Below are 21889 nucleotides of genomic sequence, written 5' to 3'. Positions count from 1 at the left end.
GCGCGTGGTGGAGGAGTGGGCTAAGAAATGGCTCCTGATCACGTATCTGCAGCACGGTCTCTGCTACCGGAGCAATTAACATTATGGGTCGTTGAAGCCAAGAGGAAAATGAGGAGCGTTGACAGTCTTCACATTTTTAGTAATTTTACTAAAATGATAGTACTATGGGACCATCTCCTCGGCAGAACTGAACTCGCTGCATTAATATGAATCCTTGGACGAGAGTAGTGAGCGCTAGTGTGGACACAGAGCAGTTAACTCAACAGCGTTTTCCATGCTTACCTTGAAAGCCAGGGTAACTATAGAGCACAAAGGAATCACGTTATTTGTAATTAAGTGGAGACAAGGCTATTTTCATTCTGGCCTTTACACTGCACATTGTCATTTAAAGAATAACAGAAATTGCTTCTCAGCCGAGTATTGCAACACTGTTTGAGTCCTTGCTGTGGGAGCCCCAGGGGAGCTTCAGGCCTGTGTGTCCCGTGGTCCTGTGGAGAGGCCATCAGGGAGCAGCTAGACAGTGCCCCAGCCTTGAGAGCAGTCCATCAGTGTCACCAACAAAGACAGGAATAGACGACAGAGAAGTGACTGGCTGTATCAGTTACTGTCATGTTGCCGGGACAAAATACCTAACAAAAGTCAGTTTAGGGGAGGAAGGCTTTATTTTGGCATACAGGTCACAGTCCATCAGGGCAAGGAAGGCCTGATGGCAGGAGCTCAAGGGAGCTGTCACACTCAGCACCGTGAGGCAGAGAGCCACGAATGCTGCTGCTTAACTGGTTCGCTCTGTTTCCATAGCTCAGGACCACGGCCCATGAAGTAAAGTGCTGTCCAGAGTTAAGGCGGCTCTTCTCACCTCAATTAACCTAATCAAAGCTGTCCGTCACAGCACTCCTCCCCAGGCTGACCTCATGTAGATAATCCCTCACTAGTAAAAGTACTTCTGCAAAGGTGTTCTGAGCTTATTTATTTATTTGAGAGAAAGAGTGGGGGGAATGGGTGTGCCAGGTCTCCAGCCACTGCAAACAAACTCCAGATGAGTGACACCCCCCTCCCCTTGTGCATCTGGCTGGATCCTGGAGAGTTAACCAGGGATCCTTTGGCTCTGCAGGCAAACACCTGAAGCCATCTCTCCAGCCCTGTTTTAGCTTTTGTTGGTGATGTCTAGTGTGAATCTTGTCAGGTGGAAGTCCCTGCTTTTTTTTTTTTTTTTTTTTTTGTGGTTTCAGAAGATTTGAAATAATCTCAGGATGACACTAAGACTTCTCTTAGCAGGACAGCAAGTGAGCTTCAGTTGAAATAGATTTTGCATGTGGTTAATTGCCAGAGAACGGATGTGTTAGGTCTGGAATAGCAGCTGAGTGCCTCTAGGAGGAAAAGTCCTAGGAACACTGTCCTCTTGCAAGGGAATGTCACCCATGGTGATCCGTGCCTCTAAACACCATGCGGGGACCTGGATACAAAAGGAAAGACAAGAAAAATGCAAACGGAAAAGATGTACAATGAGTTTTCTCTGGCTGTCTTTTTACTTGGACGGGTGAAAAGAATACAGATCTCAAAGCAATAAGGGCTTCAGAAAAATCAATACCTAGAACTCACCCTGGTATGGATGAGATGGGGCTATTTAGGGTCAGGGAAGCATCCCCCCCCCAACCACGACACCCCAAAGGAGTCTTATCCATCTGGTGTTTGCCCATGTTGTTCACAAAGGGACTTTCTCCCTTTACGTCTTTACGTCTACTGTGGTTTACAACAGGAGACACTTGTCTCTTGTTTCAGAAACAGATGGCATGAGCTAGAGAAATTGAGTCTGTTTTTATTCAATCTAGCTAAGAAAAGGAGAATAAAATGGCCACAGGTTTTGTTTTCTTCAGAGACAGTCTTGGTTTTCTTGGTGATCCCACTTGGGAAGCAAGCATGCTTCTGTGCGCTGCTCGCTGGATCCTGGGCTTTGCAGCTGCGTGTCTTAACTCACGTCCTCATCACGGTGGTGTCAAGCCAGCTGGGACCCAAATGGCCAGACCTTCAAGGTCAGGTGTCCGTTGCAGAGTCTGGCAGATAGTTGACTGAATGATGTCCCTAGAGATCCCAACAGAAGCCCAGTCAATTAATGTCCCTGCCACCGAATCTAATGCCTTGCGAGCAAGAGCGTCACGTGAGCCACCTGGGTTATGATGGGAGTCCAGAAACGATCTGTTCACTTGTTTCATCAGCGAGTTTATACGTCAGTGCTTTCTCCCCACTGGGAGAGGATTCGGTGTGAAAGATGTCAGCAGATGTCTTCCTTTGAGATTGCCTGGATTCACACATCATCTATCTTGCCATATTAAATGGGCAGAGAAAGCCAGTATGTTCACTGGAGAGCATCGAATGCTGGTATGGGAAACTATAGACTTGAGATCCTACGATACTGACGGTGTTCTGTGGGTGGATTATGTGTCTATTGCTGTGACAACTGGGACTGTCAGACAGCAAAGGGGATTTGAATAATTGTCATTATCTACTGGCCTCTTATAATCTCAAAGGGACTTTAGAATTCTCTTGAGGACTTTTCAATAAAATCACAGCTTTTAAAAATAAGAACTTTTTTCTTTTTGAGGCAGGCTCAAGAGATTGGCTTTTTTTTATGTGACAGCAACAGAGAGAGAGAGAATTGGCATGGTAGGGCCTCCAGCCACTGAAATCATACTCCAGATGTGTGCACCACCTTGTGTGCGTGTGTGACTTTGCACACTTGTGTCACTTTGTGCGTCTGGCTTATGTGGGTCCTGGAGAGTCAAACACATGACCTTAGGCTTTACAGGCAAGCACCTTAATTGCTAAGCCATTTCTCCAGCCTTAAAAATAACTTTTTTTTAATAATCATGGAAAAATAACTTTTTTTTTTTTTTTTTACAATCAGAAAGAGAGAAACAGAGAGAGAGAGAGAGAGAGAGAGAGAATGGGAGCACCAAGGCCTCTGGCCAAGGCAATTAAATTCCAGAGGGACACACCATTGTGTGTGTCTGGCTGTACATGAGTACTGGGGAAATGAACTTGGGTCATTAGGCTTTGCAAGCAAGCATCTTAACAACCGAGCCATCTCTCCAGTCCAAATCGCAGCTTTTCAGGCCTTCAGTTTTTGCTTACATATTACAGGTGGAGGGGAATTCCTTACCAAGGCAGCCATGGCATTGGGTTGTTCTACATCAGGTGTGCCCAGTTCCCAGCAACGTCACACAAGTGCACAGGAGGATGTGCCCCACACAGGCGTTACCAAGTTGCCACTGGGCTGCATTTGGGCTGTGTGCTGTGATCTGCCCACCACTGATCCAGTGCCGCAGTGCTCGTCCCTGTTCTGAAAACACAGCTATAACCCCGGGGGCTGAGGAGACCTTTTAGGGGACACACAGAAGAGCTAGTGAAACCCTTTGAAAGAAATCCCCAGCTGACTGAGGTTGGTGGCGCCTCTTTCAAGTTTCTCTTTCCTTTTCCCCACTGTCTTGGCTGGCCTCAGTTGTCCCAACTCCAAGTCTGTCCCACCTCCTCAGCGAGGTCGAGATTCCTTCACTCGGTGACCTCTTCGGTGTATGAAAGAAGCACCAGAGCCAGCATCTTTCCTACGCACGTGAGTCTTCTTTGCTTCAACTTCTGTGCCTTTGGGGAGGGGTGGGACATGTGTGTCTGTGGTATGCATGTGTGTGTTACGTGATTTCATGTGTGTGAGTGAGCATGGAAGCCACAAGACAACTTTGGGTGCCCTCATCCTCAGGAATGCCATGAGACAGGGCCTCTCACGCCCCAGGGATCTTCTTGTCTCTACCTGCCCAGCACTGGTATCAGAGGCATGGGTCACCACAGCCAGCACTTACATGGGTACCTGGGATTGAACTCAGGTTCTCGTGCTTGCAAGGCAAGCACTTTCCTGATTGAGCCATTGTGTGTCACGTCCCCCCGTACTCATTAGCTGTCTTGTTAACATGAGAACAATGAATCAGCATCCTGCAGCCAACGTAGGCCAGTGTCCCTGGTCACACCACACTTCTGCCTAACATGGGCTCGGCTTCCTCCCCGGGCTCATACTTTTCCCCCAAAAACTGGAGCTGTGGGCAAGGTCTGGTAGGTCAGGGAGGGTCATGTATGATGACCAGGCTTTTCCTGTGCAAGACCACCAAAGAGGACACCCAGGTTCAAGTCACAGGCTTTGCCAGGGATTGCCTATGAGACTAAAGGGTTGCCTCCCCCAACTCTACCACGTGACAGAAGCCAGCTCAACGGGGACGTGGAAGGTTTGGAGAGCTGAGAGTAGTGTGGAAGAACGGAAAGTTATTCAAGTTGTGTTTTTTTGTTTTTAATGGACAGATCTCCAGTGCATGCGTGTACGGGGTACGGGTGGGATTTGGTAAATGTAGACGTGGTGCGATGATCTCATCAGGGCATTTAGCGTGCACACCATGTTGTAGTCAGTTCCACGTTGCTGGCAGGAACTTCCCTTTATGGGAGGAATGGGCTTAATTCAAGCTTATAGATCCAGGGGAGGTTCCATGAATGGCAGGAGAAACCGGCTCCCTGTCACGGATCCAAGCAGAGAGAAAAAACTGCAGGGAAAACAAAAACCCAAAACTCTCACCACACACCTTTGGGCTGGAATTCAGATCCACCCAGTGACAGGTTCCCTTTTACCAGGAATCTGCCTGGTAGGGGCTGAAGTTGCAAACTCAATTTTAATAAGATACCTCAGGGTCTATGAGGCCATTCATACATTTCATACATTCAAACTATCCACACCACTTCATACATTTTTTGGGGGTGTCTCTTACCTACTAAAGAGTTACTACAGGAGGCTGAGACAGGAATATTAGAAGTTTTGGCAAGCATAGAGATACCCTGTCTCAAAAAAAAAAAAAAAATCTGAGCTGGGAAGATAGTTTAATTAGTAAAGTGATGGCCTTGCAAGCATGAGGACCTGAGTTTGAGCCCCAATAGTCATGTGAAATGCCAGGTGTAGTGGAACGTGTCTGCAATCCCAGCATTGGGCAGGTGGAGACATCCAAATTCCTAGGGCTTGCTGCCCAGCCAGTCTAACCTAATTTGTGAGCTTTGGCCCAGTGACAGACCTTGTCCAGACAAAGTGGACAGCACGTGAGGAGCTGCACTGGGGCTCCCCTGTCTTCCATGTCTATGTACATGTACCTCACCACACACTTGAACACACCTACACACATGCATGCAAGTCTTCTCGTCCAGGTATTTTGAAATAGTCAATACATAATTTAAAATATATTTACTTATTTGAAAGCATTGTGAGAGAAAAAGGTAGATAGAGATAGGGGAGGGGAGAGAATGTGTGCACCAGAGCCTGTAGCCACTGCAGATGAACTCCAGATGCATACACCACCTTATGAATCTGGCTTTACTGGGTACTGGGGAATCAAACATGGGTCATTAGGCTTTATAGGTAAGTACCTTAACTGCTGAACATCCATCTGGTCCTCAATACACCATTTAAAAATATTTATTTATTTGAGGGAGGGAGGAAGAGTGGTAGAGAGAGAGAAAGAGAGAGAAGGAGAGAGAGAGAGAGAGAGAGAGGAAAGGAGAGAAAGAGAGAATGGGCATGCCAGGGCCTCCAACCACTGCAGATGAACTCCAGATGCATGTGCCACCCTGTGCACCTGGCTTATGCAGCACATTTTCTCTATCCAGCCACTTGCTTATGAACACTTAGATGGATTCTATTACTTGGCTATTGTGATATATGTTGCTATGAACCTGGGAAACGACTTCATTTCCTTTGGACATGCACCCAGGAGTGGGATTGTTGGGCCATATGGTAGTTCTATTTTTAGTTGGCAAAATATATGATACTTGATTTCCTAAAAGACGCAGGAATGGTCATTTCTGAGGAATTTGATCCTCGTCCTTGAACCCACTATCTTCACTTCCACGTCATACACTCATCTGGCTCAACTTCACCTGCTTCTTGTGCAAAAGGTACAACTAGGTTTCCCATCCCTCCAAAGGTTTGATTTTTTCGTAATGGAAGTCCTCCCACGGTTCCCTTTAAGCCTGCAAGTGAAGGGCTTCTTTTGGCCAGAACCGTGTCCTTCTCCATAGGCCACTGCCATCAATTCTCAGGAAGCCCCTTAGACATTCCCCACACCTAGATCCAAAGGAGGGCTCTCCTTTGTATAGCCATACGACCTAGACGCCACAGATCTGATCCCAGATTGGGCCACACCATCTTGCTGGCTCGTTTCTCCCCCCTATATACTGAATACCCAAGGGCAGCATCCACGGCCTGCTCACTGTTGAGTGCCTGACCTCCATGAAGTGCTGGCACAGAGTGAGTATTCAACAAACACTGTTATTAATTTATTTTTATTTTTTTTGGGGGGGAGGGTTGGTGTGTATATGTAAGTGTGGGTGTCTGCAGGTTATGGCACATACATAGAGGCCAGAGGACTATCTGGGGTGTCACCCTCACCTGTCACCTCTCTGAAGCAGGGTCTCTTGTTCGCTGCTGCACGCACCAGGCCAGCTGGCCCACAGATTCTGGGAGAGTCTTCCCTCTGCCTCTCCTTCTTGCCCTCAGTGTGTGGGGACGACAGGGCCTCCTGCTGCAGCCTCACAAGGGTTCTGGGGTCCAGACTCAGGTGCTTCCGCTTGTACAGCAAACACCTTATTCGCTGGGCCATTTCCCCAGCCCAACACACGTTTTGAAAGCACGGAGTGCACCAGTGAATGAAGGGGTTGTGCCAATGTCAGACTAGTACCTGTCCCACACGGAGGACAGTGTGCACTATTTATACCTGTCGCTTTGGCAATGCACTCGTTACAGGACACCAAGCCCCGTCTCGCACACAGACCGGCGAGGTGTATATACTGTGTGCCTTACAATGTCCCCAACAGTGCTGAGCCTGTGAGTGACAGGAGATGGCCCAGTCAAGCACAGCAGTGAAGTTTTTTCCTGCCAAGAGGCTAACCTTCTTCCTAGCTATCTGCTCCTCCTTCTCTTCCCATGCCTCATCCCATAGGAGAGGCTCCATAGAGAGCCTTCCTCTCTCTTTCTGGAAGGGAGCCAGCTGTGGTCTCTCCCAGATCCCTCCCTCCCTGATCCCTGAGATCTCAGAGAAGAGTGGTTCCTCCATAGCTTCCTCTGCGGTCTTCAGCAGCCACTGGACTTGCCCTGCCTGCAAAACCTCTTTTCTTCTCACGGCTCTCTGGGCTCCTGATTCACAGCCCTGTGTTTCTGGCACACACTCCTCCTGGCTAGCTGTTATTGCTAGAGTTGTCTCCACCAATCCGACACCTTCTCATGGCTGGACATCCAACTCACGCGCCACCCACGGCCTCCATGCCTCCTAGTGCTTGCTAACTTCTATAAGACAACGTTTCAATTCAAAACAATATGGAAGCTGGGCGTGGTGGTGCATGCCTTTAATCCCAGCACTTGGGAGGCAGAGGTAGGAGGATTGCTGTGAGTTCAAGGCCACCCTGAGACTACATAGTGAATTCCAGGTCAGCCTGAGCTAGAGTGAAACCTTACATCAAAAAACAACCAACCAACCAACAACAAAACAGCATGGAGGGTCTAATGATGGTGATTGTAACTATTACATTGAAAGCTTATTCTGTTCCAGGAACAGTCAATGCTGGAGACTGTATGCATGTATCTCACGGTAACCCTGGGTGTCAAGTAGGTACCATCTATGGTATCATTGTTGAGCCCCACAAGCCTAAAGGATAGAGGTTAGGAACCTGGGGTTCAGGTCTGAAGACGGCCTGCAGCTACCCCAGTGCGTCCTGTAACAGCTCTGCAACGTTAGGACACGTGACACTTTAGTGCTTCCCCTCTAAAGACAGGGGAACTGCCTTTTCAGGGGTTTTGGTGAGACTAAACCAAGCTCTCCTACATAAAGGGCTCAGTCCCTGGACTGCCTGGCCTGGGTTAGTTCTGCCACAAATGCCCCCGTTGAGCCTCAGAAGACAGGCGGCTCACCTAAAACATACTTACACACCACTGCTCAGCCATGTGCCTGACCAGTGCAAACTCCTTGCACTGCGATGGTCAGTCCTCCAGTGGCCACAAGGCTTCGTGGCCTTCCCCGACCCTGGCTGCTGGCACACTCCTGTCCCTGTTGATGGGGATGGTCAGAAGACAGTGCAAGGTGGACAGTGAAAGTCCCTGCTGTGTTTTTGCTCAGCGCATGTGTACACCGGATGGATGGACGTGCTATCTGAATGCTATGACACAAACCTCTGCAAACCGGCAGGCTTGTACCATCATGTTACTTCCCCCCACCCCCCGGATCCTTGGTCACCTGGAATAGTGGAGCCCAAAACGGCTGTGTGTGCCCACTGGGATTCCTGACCAAATGGGAGATCAAACTGTACCTCCAAGTGAGAAGTTCATGCTGGAGAAAGCCAGTGGCCAAATCAACACCAGCAAATGGTCCTTGGTAAGTTTCTGTGGGCCGGCTGCCACTGACAGCCACCGCTCATAAAAAGTGGCAAACACAGAGGCATTGCTCCAAATTTTCCTGGTAAATGTCAGAACACAACTGTTGCCCAGGGGCTAGGATGCAGAGAAGTGTTCTCTAGAAAACTGCTGCTCTCAGCCTTGGCTTCCTTTTTAAAAAAATATTTTTTATTTTTACTTATTTGCATGCAGAGAGATGGAGGAGGGAGGGAGGGAGGGAGGGGAGAGGGAAAGAGAGAATAAGAGAATATGAGAACAGACACACCAGGGCCTCCTGCCACTGCAAATGAACTTCAGATGCACTCGCTATTTGGTGCATCTGGCTTTACATGAGTACTGGGGAATCAAACCAGAGCCACCTAGCTTGGCAAGCAAGTGCCTTTAACCGCTGGGCATCTCCCCAGCCGTAGCCTTGGTTTCTTGAGATAACAGTTTCTGTTTGGAAGGGGTATCCACAGGGGTAACTAGAGGCTCGAACATACGTGGACAGGGGCTGGGAAGATGACTCAGGAGATCAAGCATTTTGCTGAGCAAACATGAGGATCTGAGTTCAGATCCCCAGTACCCACATAAATGCTGGGCCCACCTGTAATTCCATTATTAGGGGGCAGAAACGGGGGAATCCCTGGAGCAAGGGGACTGGCTAGGCCCGATGCACTGGTGAGCTCTGGGTTCAAGTGAGAGAGCAGGCAGTAGAGTGCAGAGTAGGCGCGCAGCCGTCGAGCCCTGGCTTCCGCGAGCTCACACGCACATGCACACCCGACACACGCACACGCATACAGAAGTGGATGAATAAATGAATGGAGGAGATGCCCTGTCTCTGGACCAACCACAACTTCTCAACCTTCCCCCCACTTCCAGAAGCCCTCGGGGAAGGGGAAACCCATCTGAGAACCAGGGCTGGGGTGCAGGCATCCCTGAGCACACGGGATTCTCAAGCTCTGTCTTCTGCCTGGTTCCCACAACCCCCAGCAGACAGGAAGAGACCATGAGCTTGGGGAAGGGCTGGGGCCAGGCGGGGGTGGTGGTGGGGAACAGGTGTTCCAGCTCTGTTGCAAATTGGGAGGTAGGGAGGAAGGGAGGGAGTGGACGAGGGAGGGGGCAGTACCCCCGCGCTGGGTGGATCGTTTGAGAAGTGGAGAAGAGTCCTTGCACACAGCTCTTGCCCTGAGAATCTTTGGAGCAGGAGAGCTGGAATTTCCACTCGGCTGTGCTTCTGAAGCACTCGATGGGCTCTGGAAGGTGCCACCCCCCCTTGTCCACAGAGGCAGTGTCCCCTGCATGCTCTGACAAGGGCTCAATCCCTTGCCCCTGTTTTCTGGGTATTGGGGTGTATTTGGAGAAGTTCCAGGGCGTCAGGCGACAGCTGCACACCTTACAGAATATACACGTTCATATTCATGGAGTGTCGTAAGGACCAGTACCTAGCTATGACCTTTGGGGACAAGGATTTTATGGAAAGTGTTATTTTACAATGCACAATGAACTGCAAATAACCAGAGGCGGCCTGATAGGCCTCGAATCGAGAAAGAGAAGAGCGCTTGCAGGCAGGTCACAGGGACCCCAAGGCAGGTAACTACCTGGCTGTGCGGTGGGTTGGACGAGGCACCACCGGGCTAGGAATATGCGGTTTGTAGCCCCACAGCAGCTGCTGCTAACCCCATGGCCAACCTTGGTTTTCCGAGGTAGGAGGAGCTCAGAGGCGGGAGCTCAGCGACCTGCGTTTCCAAGATGAGACCAGAGCAACAGCAGCAATATGCCCAGGAAGAAGGGAGGGAGACCAGGAGAGCAGAGGCACCCCTCTCGCCCATCCCCAGGTCCCAAAGTACGGCACGTGGGTGGGAGCGTGTCACACCCACCCACAGCCACATTCGCCGGCGCTCCCGCAGGGGCCTGGCTCATCTCGGTGCGCCCGGGGGAGTCAGGCCTCCACGGGCCACGTCGCCGCCACCTGCTGCTGTATTCCTCAGTGAGGGGGACACGGCGTGGCCTCCCTCTCCACCCTGCCAGGCGCGGGTCCTTCGTCCTCCAGGGCCAGGCTAAGGCCACGTCGTTCCCGGGTCCCCTGGCCAGCAGCGAGGCGGAGGCGGAGGCGGAGGGAGGGAGGAGCTGCGGCCCGCGGACGCCCGGCCTTCCTCTCGCCGGCCCCCACCGGAGCTCCCCTCCCTGCCCCGTCCGCCCCTCCCTCCGGCTGCCGCAGCCCGGCTCGTGGCGCGCGTCCGCGTGGGCTCCCCGGAGCGAGTCGCTAGGTAACACGGCTGGCTCCGCAGACCCGCGCGAGGGAAGCCCGCGCGCAGCGCCAGCAGCCGCGCCGCGGGGTCGTGGAGGGGAGGAGGGGGGGTTGCACGGACCCTCCCCCATCGGGGCCCGCAGACACCCCGCTCGGCTCGCGGTCCCCCTTCCCAGGATGCCTTAAGGGCGCCGACCCACCGCCCCTCCCCGGTGGGGGACCCCGACGCCGCCGGCCCCCTTCCTTCCTCCAGCCCAGCGGGTGCGCATCAGTGCGCGCGGCCAGGTGGGCGATCCGCCGCGGTGGCCGCTGGTAAGCGGATCTCTGGGGCGCCAGCCAGCCTGGGCGGGGAAGGCGTGGGGCAGGGTGGGGGTGGGGGGTGGGGTGTGTGTGGACGCGACCCTCGGGGCTACTCTGCTCACCGCGGCTGCTGGGCCGGCTGTGTGCTAAAGTTTCTGGGGCTCGGCACCCCGGCGGGAGGGCGCGGGGCGCGGTGGGTGGGGCGGCGCGCTCCAGCCCGCCCCCGGCCCCGCGGGGCGCAGCCCGGCGCGCTCTCACGCTCCTTTCTCCGTCTTTCCTCCGCGCTCTCCCCCGCCCCACCACCACCCCCCAACCCAGGTCCTCCTGCCCAGCCCCGGCGCGGGGCATGACGAGTCCCCGGGGGTTCTCCTGGAGACGACCCGGCTGCGCGCACACCTCGCCGGCGGCTGACGGGGACATGAGCGGCGCGCTCGGGGTCCAGCGTCCGGCGGCCAGCCCCAACCGGCGGCCACCAGCGAGTCCTCGCTGCCCGGGAGAATGAGGCAGGAGCCGGCGGCACCCTCCTGTTTCTCTTCCTCTTCCTCTTCGCCTTCCTCTGGCCCTGCGCGCCCCCCACCTGCCTCCGGATGCTCTTCTCGGTAAGCCAGGCCCTTCGCCCCAGGAACAAAGCCCCTTCCCAGGGCTTGAAGGCTGCTTCTGAGCCCACTTCCCTCACGCCGCTCACCCAAAGCCCGGAAACCTTTGGGGCGTCCCTTCAAACCTGTCCTCAAGCCCCACCTGGGGGTTGAACTGCCCAGGGTCTTTCAAGAGCTGGTGTGTTGCTCAGCTCTCTGGGAGAAGCCGCTGGCTTGGCGCACAGGCAGGAGGAGACCTGTTTGGGTTAGAGAGCCATCTACGAGTGCAACATGGGTTCAGACTCATCAGTTGCCCGGACAGCTGATGTTGTTTCAGGCTGTGCTGTGTTGTGCGCCCCAAACCTCTCCAGGAAGTAGAATTCATGGTTCAGATCAGGAAACTGAGGCCCAGAGAGATTGAGTGACTTCATCAAGGTCATAAGGCTAGCGTGGGAGACCAGGCTTGGAAACCCCTTACCCACCAGGCTGCTCCTTTCGTCATAAACACCCCTGCCCCGTTTCCTCTCTCGTGGCTGCTTCATCTCGAGTCACTGCGCGAGTGTGAAAATACTCCCTTCAGTGAGTGTTCGGTGGGCATCTCTGCCTGGTAGCATGTAGTTTTGGTCCACTCCGCCACCTCATGCTGCCACCCCAGCCTGTGCTGCAAGAGCGACGCTAGTTCTGGTTGTTAACGTGGGAGGACAACGCCATTCCTAGTGCTGCCTTTCCTGACACGTGCCCCTTCTGTGCTGTGCCCCCCCCCCCCCAGCATGCTTAACCTCATAATTGCCTCCCCGGTCTTCCTGTGGGCCGGACCAATCAAGACCCCCCCCGGCCTGGTTGTGGAAGACTTGGAGATGGCTACCTTATCAGGATCTGGGGGCTGATCTCAGGTGGGCATGGAGCAGGGCCTGCCCACGTTGTTGGCTTGTGTTTACCGTCTGTGTGTGTCGGCAGGACTTCACACTTCTCAACCCAGAGGGAGATAGGAGAGGCCTTCTGCCTGCCTGCTCCTTTGCAGCTTGTCCCTGTGCGCCTAACTGCATGTAGGTGGAGTCACCTGGCCCTTTAGGTTGTTGAGTTACAGACTGCAGAGTTCAGTTGTCTACACCACCACCGGCTCGGAGGGGATGTGGGTGCAGGGCAAGTTCCTAGTGTTGGGCAGGGGTGGATGAAATCCGAGATCCCCCTAGCTGCACGGCTCCGTGAGACTGAGAACGAGTGGGTTACAGGCCTGTGCTGGGGCGTGGGTGCTGGTCAGGCCCAGCCATGTGGACAAAGAGCTCTGTGCTGAACAGGGTGCTGAGTTCCAAAAAGAGGGCTCGGCGCTGGAGCAGCTGCACGATTCAGCCCCGGCCAAAGGAAGTGGAGCCCGTGCCATGTTTCAGTGGGTCATTTATTGGATGAAGGCCTGGAGGCTATAAAATGTTCCAAGGTGCCACGTTGGGGTCATGGGATGGGCTAGACATCTCAGCTGGGGAGAAAGCTTCCGGTTGGCTCGATGAGCTGATGAATTCCGGTGTCTCCCCTAGATGCTCAGGGGGGCGGGCAGAAGCAGGACAAGTCTTGCTGTCTCTCTGAAAAGCCATCAGTGGCATTTGCATAGGCAGAACAAAACTCAGCCTAAGTGGTGAGCCAGCCAATCAAGCAGTGGTTTGGTCTCCTACCTCTATTATCTGATCATGCTAAGTGACAGGTGGAGCCATCTGAGTTTAGGATGAGAAGGGCTGTGACTAGACAGGTGGGTGACGAAGATGTTCAGACCCTGACTTTGTCATTTTGGCTGTTAATTACAGCTAGACCCATCAAGTTGACCTGTGGGCCATTATTAATGGGCCTGTCCTCAGTCTTTTAAAGATGTGGTGGATTAATGAACCTTTTAAAGTGTTACTGAATACCAAATGAAATGGGCATATGCCACCTTTTCCCCAGAAACTGATCTCCTAGTGGATCTGGTGGCTATTTGCAATACACGAAACCAGAGCAAAGCTTTGGATTTTGATAAGCTGGTAGGGTCTGTGAAGGAAAATTAAGTGTGTTATATAGGGGTATTAATCTCTCAACATTGTGTGTTTTAGCCTCACGTGATTAATGGGGAAGGTTTTGAATAAAAATGAATGCAGAGAGACAGTCTCCATTAAGTTACTTCTGAAAATGGCAATGTAATTATGAAACAACGATTTTAGGTCCGTATATCATTCGCTGGTAACGAAAGCTGGATCGCACAATAAACCATTCATCCCATTCCTGATATTTAATTTTTAATCCATCAGTTTTCTCACATCTTTTGTCCTCTCCCCCTGCCTAGCATGAAAATGCAATTAAGAATAAATCCTTCATTTCCACTTTTGCTTGGTTAAACCCAGTTCTTTTCTGGAAAGTCTCAAAAGCCAGGCCCTTCCATACCTACGTATAGTGGCCTCCTGTTAAAGGTGCGTGACGTGTCTAGATCTCTGTGGGGAGAGCAGGAGAGTGTACATCACGCATACAGAACACCAGTGGGAGGTAATCCCTTTGTGTGCTTGACCATGGCCAACTCGGGCATTTGGCCATGGGCCTCTTTGCTTGTGGGTTGTGCTTGGCACTGTGGGCTCTGTGCCGCTGTGTGCTCATCACTGAAGGTGCCTGGGTGGACGCATCCTATCTGTGTTTATGTTAGGAACGAATGGTCCCCTCTAAGCTCAGAGACTCTTTAGAATTTGGGTGCAGCTGGGTATTAATAGCTCCGGCATGCTCTACGCTGTGAGGTTACATAACGTTCTCAATTAGACACACATACAAGCAATAAAGACCGGGTCACTTTAAAAGATGCATTTGCTTAGCCCAGGTGAAGACTCAGCGCCCTGAGGATGGTGCTTCCATGTCTAAGACCACATGCAGCTCCCCTCACAGAGCTCCCTCACACAGTGGGATCTTGACACACATCAGATGGCACTACAATGAGCCCCGAGCCTCTTGGGGATCCATGTGACAGAAGACAAAGGCGGGCGGGCGGGGGGCCTGTTATGTAATTTGGGTCAGTGGGGTAGGAAGACTATGTCTTTCTATCTGCACAGCTTCAAAGTCAGGGACCTAGGCATTCCATGTCATCATTCTCTGGCTTTTCCTGGAAAGGGAAGAATGGAAGTATGTAATTACTGTTTGTATTTGTTTTGAAAATGGAAAGAACTTTAATTGGAGCCTGGAACTCAGCTGAAGTTGAAAAATGGTAAGAAGTTCGTGGATTTGGCCACGCAGTGTTTCTGCCAGAGCGAGTCTGCTGCAGGCTTCTTCGTACGGCGTAGGCCTGTTGCCTGGGGCCCAGGTGTCCGGGTGCAGTCATTGTCACATCGACAGACAGACAGGGAGGCAGCAACTGCTGTCCTTAAAACCATGCAGCCCTTGCAACTCTGCCAAGCAGCCATTGCTCACCTCCTGTGCTGGGTGGGGAAGCTGGGCTCACGGCACTGTGTGCCTTGCTCAAACTCACAGCATTACTGAGTGTCACGACCCAGCACGACTGGGTTAAATTAATCGCCCATGTTGTAGCCCATATCCGCTGCTACTGCAAAGTATCCACTGACCAAATTGTGCCCTTCCCCCTGAACTTTTAAATAACACTATAGCACTAAAAATAGCATGCGGAAGATTTGACGTAGCAGGGAGCACATGGGGTGATTTGGCTATTGACAGACTTCTGAATTCACTAAGGTTTAAAAAAATTTTTTTTGACATATATTTCATTTGGATACATGATGTCAAATATATTTGTTTCCAAAGAGGATCGGAACTAAGACAAGTGTTACCTTATCAGGATTGGCATTGGCCATTCTTTGGGAAAAGCTAAAATAATTCTGTTAGGTTGACTGTGCTTCTGTGGGAAGGGATCTCAGGCTGACGCCCTGGTCCCTTTAGAAAGCGCTGCTCATCGGCACATACTGACAGGGGACATGGAAGAAAAGTTACATAACAGAGACCTTCAAAGGACTGCTTTTCCTCCTGTGCAGGAGGTCGGTGAGTTAACCCTCCCAAGCAGCAAGCCAGAGAAGGACCAGGGAGGCATGTGTGAAGGCCTGTCCTGTCTACCTGCGGGGCAAATGACCCTGAACATTTGGCAAGTGTGGGTTTTGAAGAATTTGCCCAGCCACCCAGGAGAGAGAGATCTCAAGGGTGGCCCTCGAAGCCTAGCCAGGTCTTGCAGCTGCTTTTCTCCCCTCCTGTCGCATCTGTGGGGCTGCTTGACTTCGGTCGCCCTAGACGGGTCCTATCTGCCACCACAATTGTCAGAGAAGGGGGGCGGAGGTCACTGACACGCACACCAGCCCGCTGCTTGGCTTTCCACTCTAGGAATGAGGCGGCCTGGCCACTCTCACAGCAGCTGAAATACGTCCGCTGCTGATGCCAGCCTTGCCCGTGTGTCTTCCTAGGGATGTCTTAACAAACAGAGCCCTCCCTTCGCCTCCCTTGGACTGCTAAGCTTCTCCCATGCTAAAAATCTCAGGTTTCATGATTCATGGGAAAAAGCCAACAGAATGAGTTGGAAAACTTGACTATGACTTGTCTGTGATCTGCAGAATACCAGCAGCCTCCGGGCAGTCAGCATATATTTTCTTATCTGGTAAATGAGGAATACCCGCCATTCATGCCCCCAGTGAGACCTAGAGAGGCTACATCTTTTTTCTTTTCTTAAAAATTTATTTGCAAAGAGAGAGAGAGAATGGGCACCCAGGACCTCCTGCCACTGAGAATGAACTCCATGTGCATTTAGCTTTACATGGGAACTAGGGAATCAAACTCAGGTCCTTGGGTTTTGCAGGCAAGCGCCTTAACCGACGAGCAGCTCTCCAGCCCGAGGCTGTGTCTTTTGCTCTCAGACATTGAGAGAACAGACAGGCACCTAGTAGCTTCAGATATGGGCCAGATCTCTAATACATGTAGTTATTAAAAAGTGGAAAATGGTGTGGGGGAGATGTTCAATAGGTAAAATGCTTGCCTCACAAGCACAAGGACCCGAGTTTAATCCAAGAACCCATGTAAAGAGAGGGGAAAAAAAAGTTGGAGAGATGGCTTAGCGATTAAGGCGCTTGCTTGCAAAGGCAAAGAACCCAGCTTTGATTCCCTAGGACCCATGTAAGCCACATGCAAAAAGTGGTGCATGTGTCTGGAGTTTGCAGCAGCTGGAGGCCCTAGAATTCCTCCCCATCTCAAATAAAAAATACATATATTTTGTTTGTTTGTTCTTTCTTTCTTTCTTTCTTTTTTTTTTTTTTTGCTTATTTTATTCATTTGATCAAGATAGGAGAGAATGGGTGTGATGGAGCCTTCAGCTGCTGCAAACGAACTCCAGATGCATGAGCCACCTTGTGCATCTGGCTTATGTGGGTCCTGGGGAATTGAACCTGGGTCCTTTGGCTTCACAGGCAAGTGACTTAAATGCTAAGCCATCTCTTCAGCCCTTTAAAAATACATCTTATTAAAAAAAAAAAAAAAGGAAAGAAAAGAGCCAGGCATGGTGGTAGTGTGCGCTTGTAACCCCAGGGCTGGGGACGTGGAGACAGGAGCTTGCTTGGGGATTGCTGCGGTAGGCTGCCTGGCCTGCGTGCTGAGTTCCAGGCCCACTGAGAGTCACTGCCTCAGTGGAGGCATATGACACATGAGGAATGGCACCCCACGTTGTCCTCTGCGCCCCCCCCCAGCCATGAACACTCAAACACATATGCACAAAAGTGGTAATGACAAAGGCAGTCAAGCCGAGGCACCGGAGATGAGAGGCAGGACGGCAGCCGAGCCCGCTCTGAGGTGCCGTTGCTGTGGAGTCATTGGAGCCCAGGGAGCGCGCATGATGTAAGGGGCTTGCTGGCAGCATTCGCTCACCTCAGCCACGTAGTGTATCATGTTGTCTTTGCACATGGCTTTCGACGAATGCAGGTGGCTTTTTGGGGTTACAGTCTGCCCTCCTGGTGGATGAAGAGAAGCATGTGTCAGTATTTGCTCGGTGTGGCGCTGTGATGGGCTGGCATGTGGGAACCTGCGTCACAAGGGCGGCGGCGGGGGGGCTTACTAGAGTCCATGCATCCCTGGGGGTTCTGATCTTTAATAATCTTCCATGAGCTGCTGTGTGCGCCTCATTTAGCATCACGAGGCTAAAGAGCAAATGGGGAATGCCCCGGCTGTTTGCCCATCATCGCCGGGTCTTCAGCCAGTGTCTGCTGCTGGTGTAATCTGGGGACTCACCAGTGTCGTCCGCTTTAGCCTGCCAAGGCGAACCGCCAGGTTCACATCTGCCGTGACACATCCCCGCCCACCCGAGATTCTTGACTCTTCAATTCAGAAAATGGATGGTAATGACAATCATCATCTTTTAACGATGTAAAATGACAGTGCTCAGATTTTTAAGTAAAGTAAGCATGCTCAGAGAGCGTCATGGGCAAGCTTAACTTGATTCATTGAATGCACAGAGTCTCCTTTAAGTTGCCGAGAGAGCTTTATTGATACTTCTAAGGCAGAAAGCTCGGCGCTGCAGAGTTCAGATCCAGAGGTAGTTAACCGCTGACATCCCAACGTGCTGCAGAGTTCAGATCCAGAGGTAGTTGACCGCTGACATCCCAGCGTCTTCCATCCAAAAAGCGGGAGTGCAACGAATCCACCTGCTTCCTAAAATGGAACCCTGGAGACTGTTCCTCATCACGTGCTGAAAATGTCTGTGTTGCCTTTATCCCAAAAGTCCCTGTGGACACCCACCTTCTCCACCGGGGCCAGATGCCCTTGGGCCTGCTGGAGGGCGGCTCGGTAGCATCCCCCGCCCTCCACCTCAAGTTACTCTGTCCGTCTGAGCAGACCTCCCCACCCTCCCCCGTCAGCAGTGCGCCTCCCCAGCCCTGTCTGATGACTGGGCTGCCACATCATTCTCCTCTTTGACAGCTGCTGGCTGTCAGCAAACTTTCTGCGCACTGGCTTAGCAAGGCACCGCTAGGCCTGGAGGCTACTGTGGTGGATAGGGTCATCTGTGATGTGTCCTATATAGCTGCTGCCCCTGTAGGCCTGGGACATCACCCCTGCCCCTTCATCAGGGGTCCATTCAGAGCCTGGACAAGTTAGCTGTCACAGTGGGATCTAGAGGCAGGCTGGGGCAGGGAAATGGAATAGGAGGGTGTCCAGGGTCTGTTTGATATCCCAACGCCTCTTACCTCACGTGGACCCCCGCACATCAGCCAGCGCTGTGCTCTTGTCTTCCATTGGTTGGCTGGTTATCCAGGCAGGGTTGGTGGCACTGCAGGGTGTTTTTCAAGTGGGGTTCAGGGGCCGTCTGTAAAGACTTCTGAGGAGCTTATTAAAGTGCAGGTTCCTGGCCTTGTTGGGTCAGAACCTCTGAGAGTGGAGAGCTCAAATCAGGCCCCCTGTATCTCTGTTTGTCTCTGGGGTAGGGAGTGGAGAGAAAGCAAGCAAAAAAAAAAAAAAATGATTTATTTAGCTCTTCCTCAGTTTGGTAATGGTAGTTGCTGGCTGCTAGGTAGGGGCGACGTTTTCTACAGTGGCATAGCCGCTGGAAGGTTGCCAGTCCAGTACCTAACGTCCCGCCCACGCTTGTGCAAGCAACCCTAATTAAAACGTGTCACCCTTTACATGGTCCAGGTCAGCTCACCTCAGGCGCCGTGGAGTTCAAGACTGCCAGTTGTCACAGGTGTGACGCTAATGGCCATTCCTACTCTGAAGTCCTCCTTTGAGGGCACTCCCGTGCGGGGGATCGCCGCCACCCTCTGCTGCCCTCCAAGCTCTGGCTCCTTCCCTGGCAGTCCTCACGTACCCCTCTGCCCGCTACAGCTTGTCACTAGGCACCCAGGGAGCCTCTTAAAGGTTCACTTGGTTCAGGGAGCACCCATGTTCCCTGTGTCCCTCAGCACTCTACCCAGGGACTGTAGGAGGCCTCTGCACTGTGCATCCGGCCCAGGGCCTCACCTTCCCTCCTACCCACCTCTAGCCACAGTGGCCTCCGAGCCAGCCCAAAGCCTTCCGGAGCTGCCAGCTGTGGCCCTGTATGTAAGCCATGGGCCTGCGCGTCGGCGGGGGCGGGCTGCTGGGAGGGTGCGCTGTCCCCATGGAGCTGTGTGTTCTGTCCCACAGTTTGAAAATCCGTAGAGCCGATTTTCATCCATCCCCCGGGACATGCCTCAGCTTCCGGGCTCACTGTCACCGCTGAAGTGACTTCGAAGCAACTCCCCGCTTCCCCAGCATGATGGCACAGGGTGAGTCATTGCTGCAATGGCTGGATTGTCAACATGGCCCTGGAGATGTCTTTCAGAGGGGGTTTCTAGAACTGGACTGAGCCTGTCTTGGGCTACACTGTTTCTTCAGCTGCCGCGGACCCCAGTTGTCTTGCCTTTGTTCCCATTCCTTGCACCCACCACCAGATACCTACTGCATCTGGGGACCACTGTAGACCCTCGATGGGAGGTTTGAAGTCGATTCTCACAGTGCAGAGTACACTACACAATCATAGCAAGCCATGTGCTCTGCCGTTTAAATCTGCACTCACTCTAGCTTTCGTGCAAGGCTGAAGTGCGTCTCTGGAAGAGGTGCCTGGCCTGTTCATTAGCAGGCACCCTGTCAGGACCCAGGTGAAGCAAACCGCATTCAAATCCTGACCTCTCTTGGTGACCATCTTAGAGACTGAAATCTGAGGGCAAGCTTCACGACCAGGAAGATGTGAGGGCTCTGGGGTGGGATGTGTGGCTAGCACGTGAAGCTAGTATTTTGGGTCAGAAGGACAAACTGTCTAGCAGTACAGCAGCCTGGAAAAGGCCAAAGTCACCCCAGTCCCTTTTGGTTCTGCCCATTGCAGATGCTCTTCCTTGACTCTTTTTCTGAAGTTTTAATTCATATGTATTCATTATACACACTACTGGGTTTCATTATGACATTTTCATACATTGCTGTCATTTTATCTGCTCGTGTTCACCTCCATTATTGTCCCTCATCTCTCTTTACGTTCCCTCCCACCAGCCTCCTGGTTCTCCCCAAATGACCTCCCTTCTACTTTCATGACATATATATGCAATATATGAATAATATGTAAATTTCTAGTGTCTACACATGATAGAAAGTGCGCAATCTTTTGTCTTCCCAAACCTGGCTTATTTCACTTTGCGCGATGGCTTCCGTTTCCACCCCTTTTCCCGCAGATCACATCATTGCACTCTCTGTGGTTGAGTAGCCCTCTATTGTACATGTATAGGCACCACACTTGCTTTTGTCTTCTTAGGTGGTGGCATCTAGGCTGGTTCCAGACCTTGGCTGCTGTGAATACCGCCGCTGTAAGCATGGACGCTCAGGCGTCCCTGGCATGCCATCATATATTCCTTTGTGGATACACCCGTGAGGGGCAGAGCTGGGCCAGATGCTGTTTGCCTTTTAACACTGGTCTGCTCTGGGCTACTCATTGTCTATGCCTGTAGGTAGGGTGCTGTGGGGGGGGGGCGATAAATGAGGTGTGAGGTGGCCCCTGTCTTCACAGACTCAGGCACTTTGGGGAAACCTGATATATAAGTACTTGTGGCTAATGAGAGTGACTGCCATGCCAAACGAGGGCAGAGGTGGTGGGTTGGGGACGAAGGGTGTCCAGCCTGAGTCTTGGGAGATGAAAGGGAAAGGCATTTCTGGTTGGAGGGGAAGTATGAGAAAAGGCGCAGGGCTGGGGTGGGGGACGAGCCGGCAGGCCAGGTTGTGTGAGCCCGTGTCAGTTCTGCTCCGCTGGCGGTGGGTCTCGAATGCCGGCTTAAGGTGTGATCCATCTTTCAGGTGACTGGCAGCTACAGGCAGTGTTCAGGTGAGAATATAGGTTTCAAGATAATTGCTGGTGTCCCTTTAACCGTCATCAAACGGAACAGCAAAGATGTGTGAAATGTTCAAGAAAAAATACTGCAGAGGGAGTCAACAGAAATGTCCAGTCAGTGACGTCCAGCGTCATCCCTCTGATGGCGTTGTGCTGCCCCTGGCTCATCCTCCAGTGAGGTCCTGGCGCCCAGACCCTGGCTCTGCCAGCCTGGCTGGAGCTTGCATAGAGAGGAGGTAGCTGCTGGCTGCAGCCTTGGCTGCCCAGCCCTTGTGGATGCCAGCCAACAGGAAATGGAGCGGGCAGTGTCCCAGCCTGATTCACAGAGCCACGGGGCTCCCTGCGCCTCTGTAAACATGCTCAGGCTGCTCCTGGCCTGGAAAATGCAGCCCAGACCCGCGTCTACAACTGAGCCAATCGGGGGGACGCACTGTTGCCACCGTCACCTGTGCCTCCCTCAGCAGTGACCGGATGGGTGGGAACGAGGGGCAGTGTTGGGCGCTACTTGGCGAACA

At 52.3% G+C, this 21889-nt stretch overlaps 1 protein-coding gene across 1 annotated transcript in view; it reads left to right on the top strand.

The window, feature by feature from the left end:
• The window catches only part of LOC123462352 (proline-rich protein HaeIII subfamily 1-like), a 57286-nt gene extending 37523 nt beyond the window's left edge, over positions 1 to 19763 (top strand). Inside the window, exons 3-7 of the mRNA XM_045155600.1 lie at positions 10279 to 10430; positions 10535 to 10669; positions 10711 to 11003; positions 11310 to 11590; positions 19667 to 19763. Of these exons, the coding sequence (XP_045011535.1) occupies positions 10279 to 10430; positions 10535 to 10669; positions 10711 to 11003; positions 11310 to 11493 (764 nt within the window). The 3' untranslated portion in view covers positions 11494 to 11590; positions 19667 to 19763. The remainder of the gene's footprint in view (positions 1 to 10278; positions 10431 to 10534; positions 10670 to 10710; positions 11004 to 11309; positions 11591 to 19666) is intronic.
• Positions 19764 to 21889: the final 2126 nt, after the last annotated feature.

This window comes from Jaculus jaculus, chromosome 7, assembly GCF_020740685.1.
Source record: "Jaculus jaculus isolate mJacJac1 chromosome 7, mJacJac1.mat.Y.cur, whole genome shotgun sequence".
Taxonomy (NCBI): Eukaryota; Metazoa; Chordata; class Mammalia; order Rodentia; family Dipodidae; genus Jaculus; species Jaculus jaculus.
The sequence above is the reverse complement of the archived record's forward strand: the minus strand, read 5'-3'. Positions and strand labels throughout refer to the sequence as shown.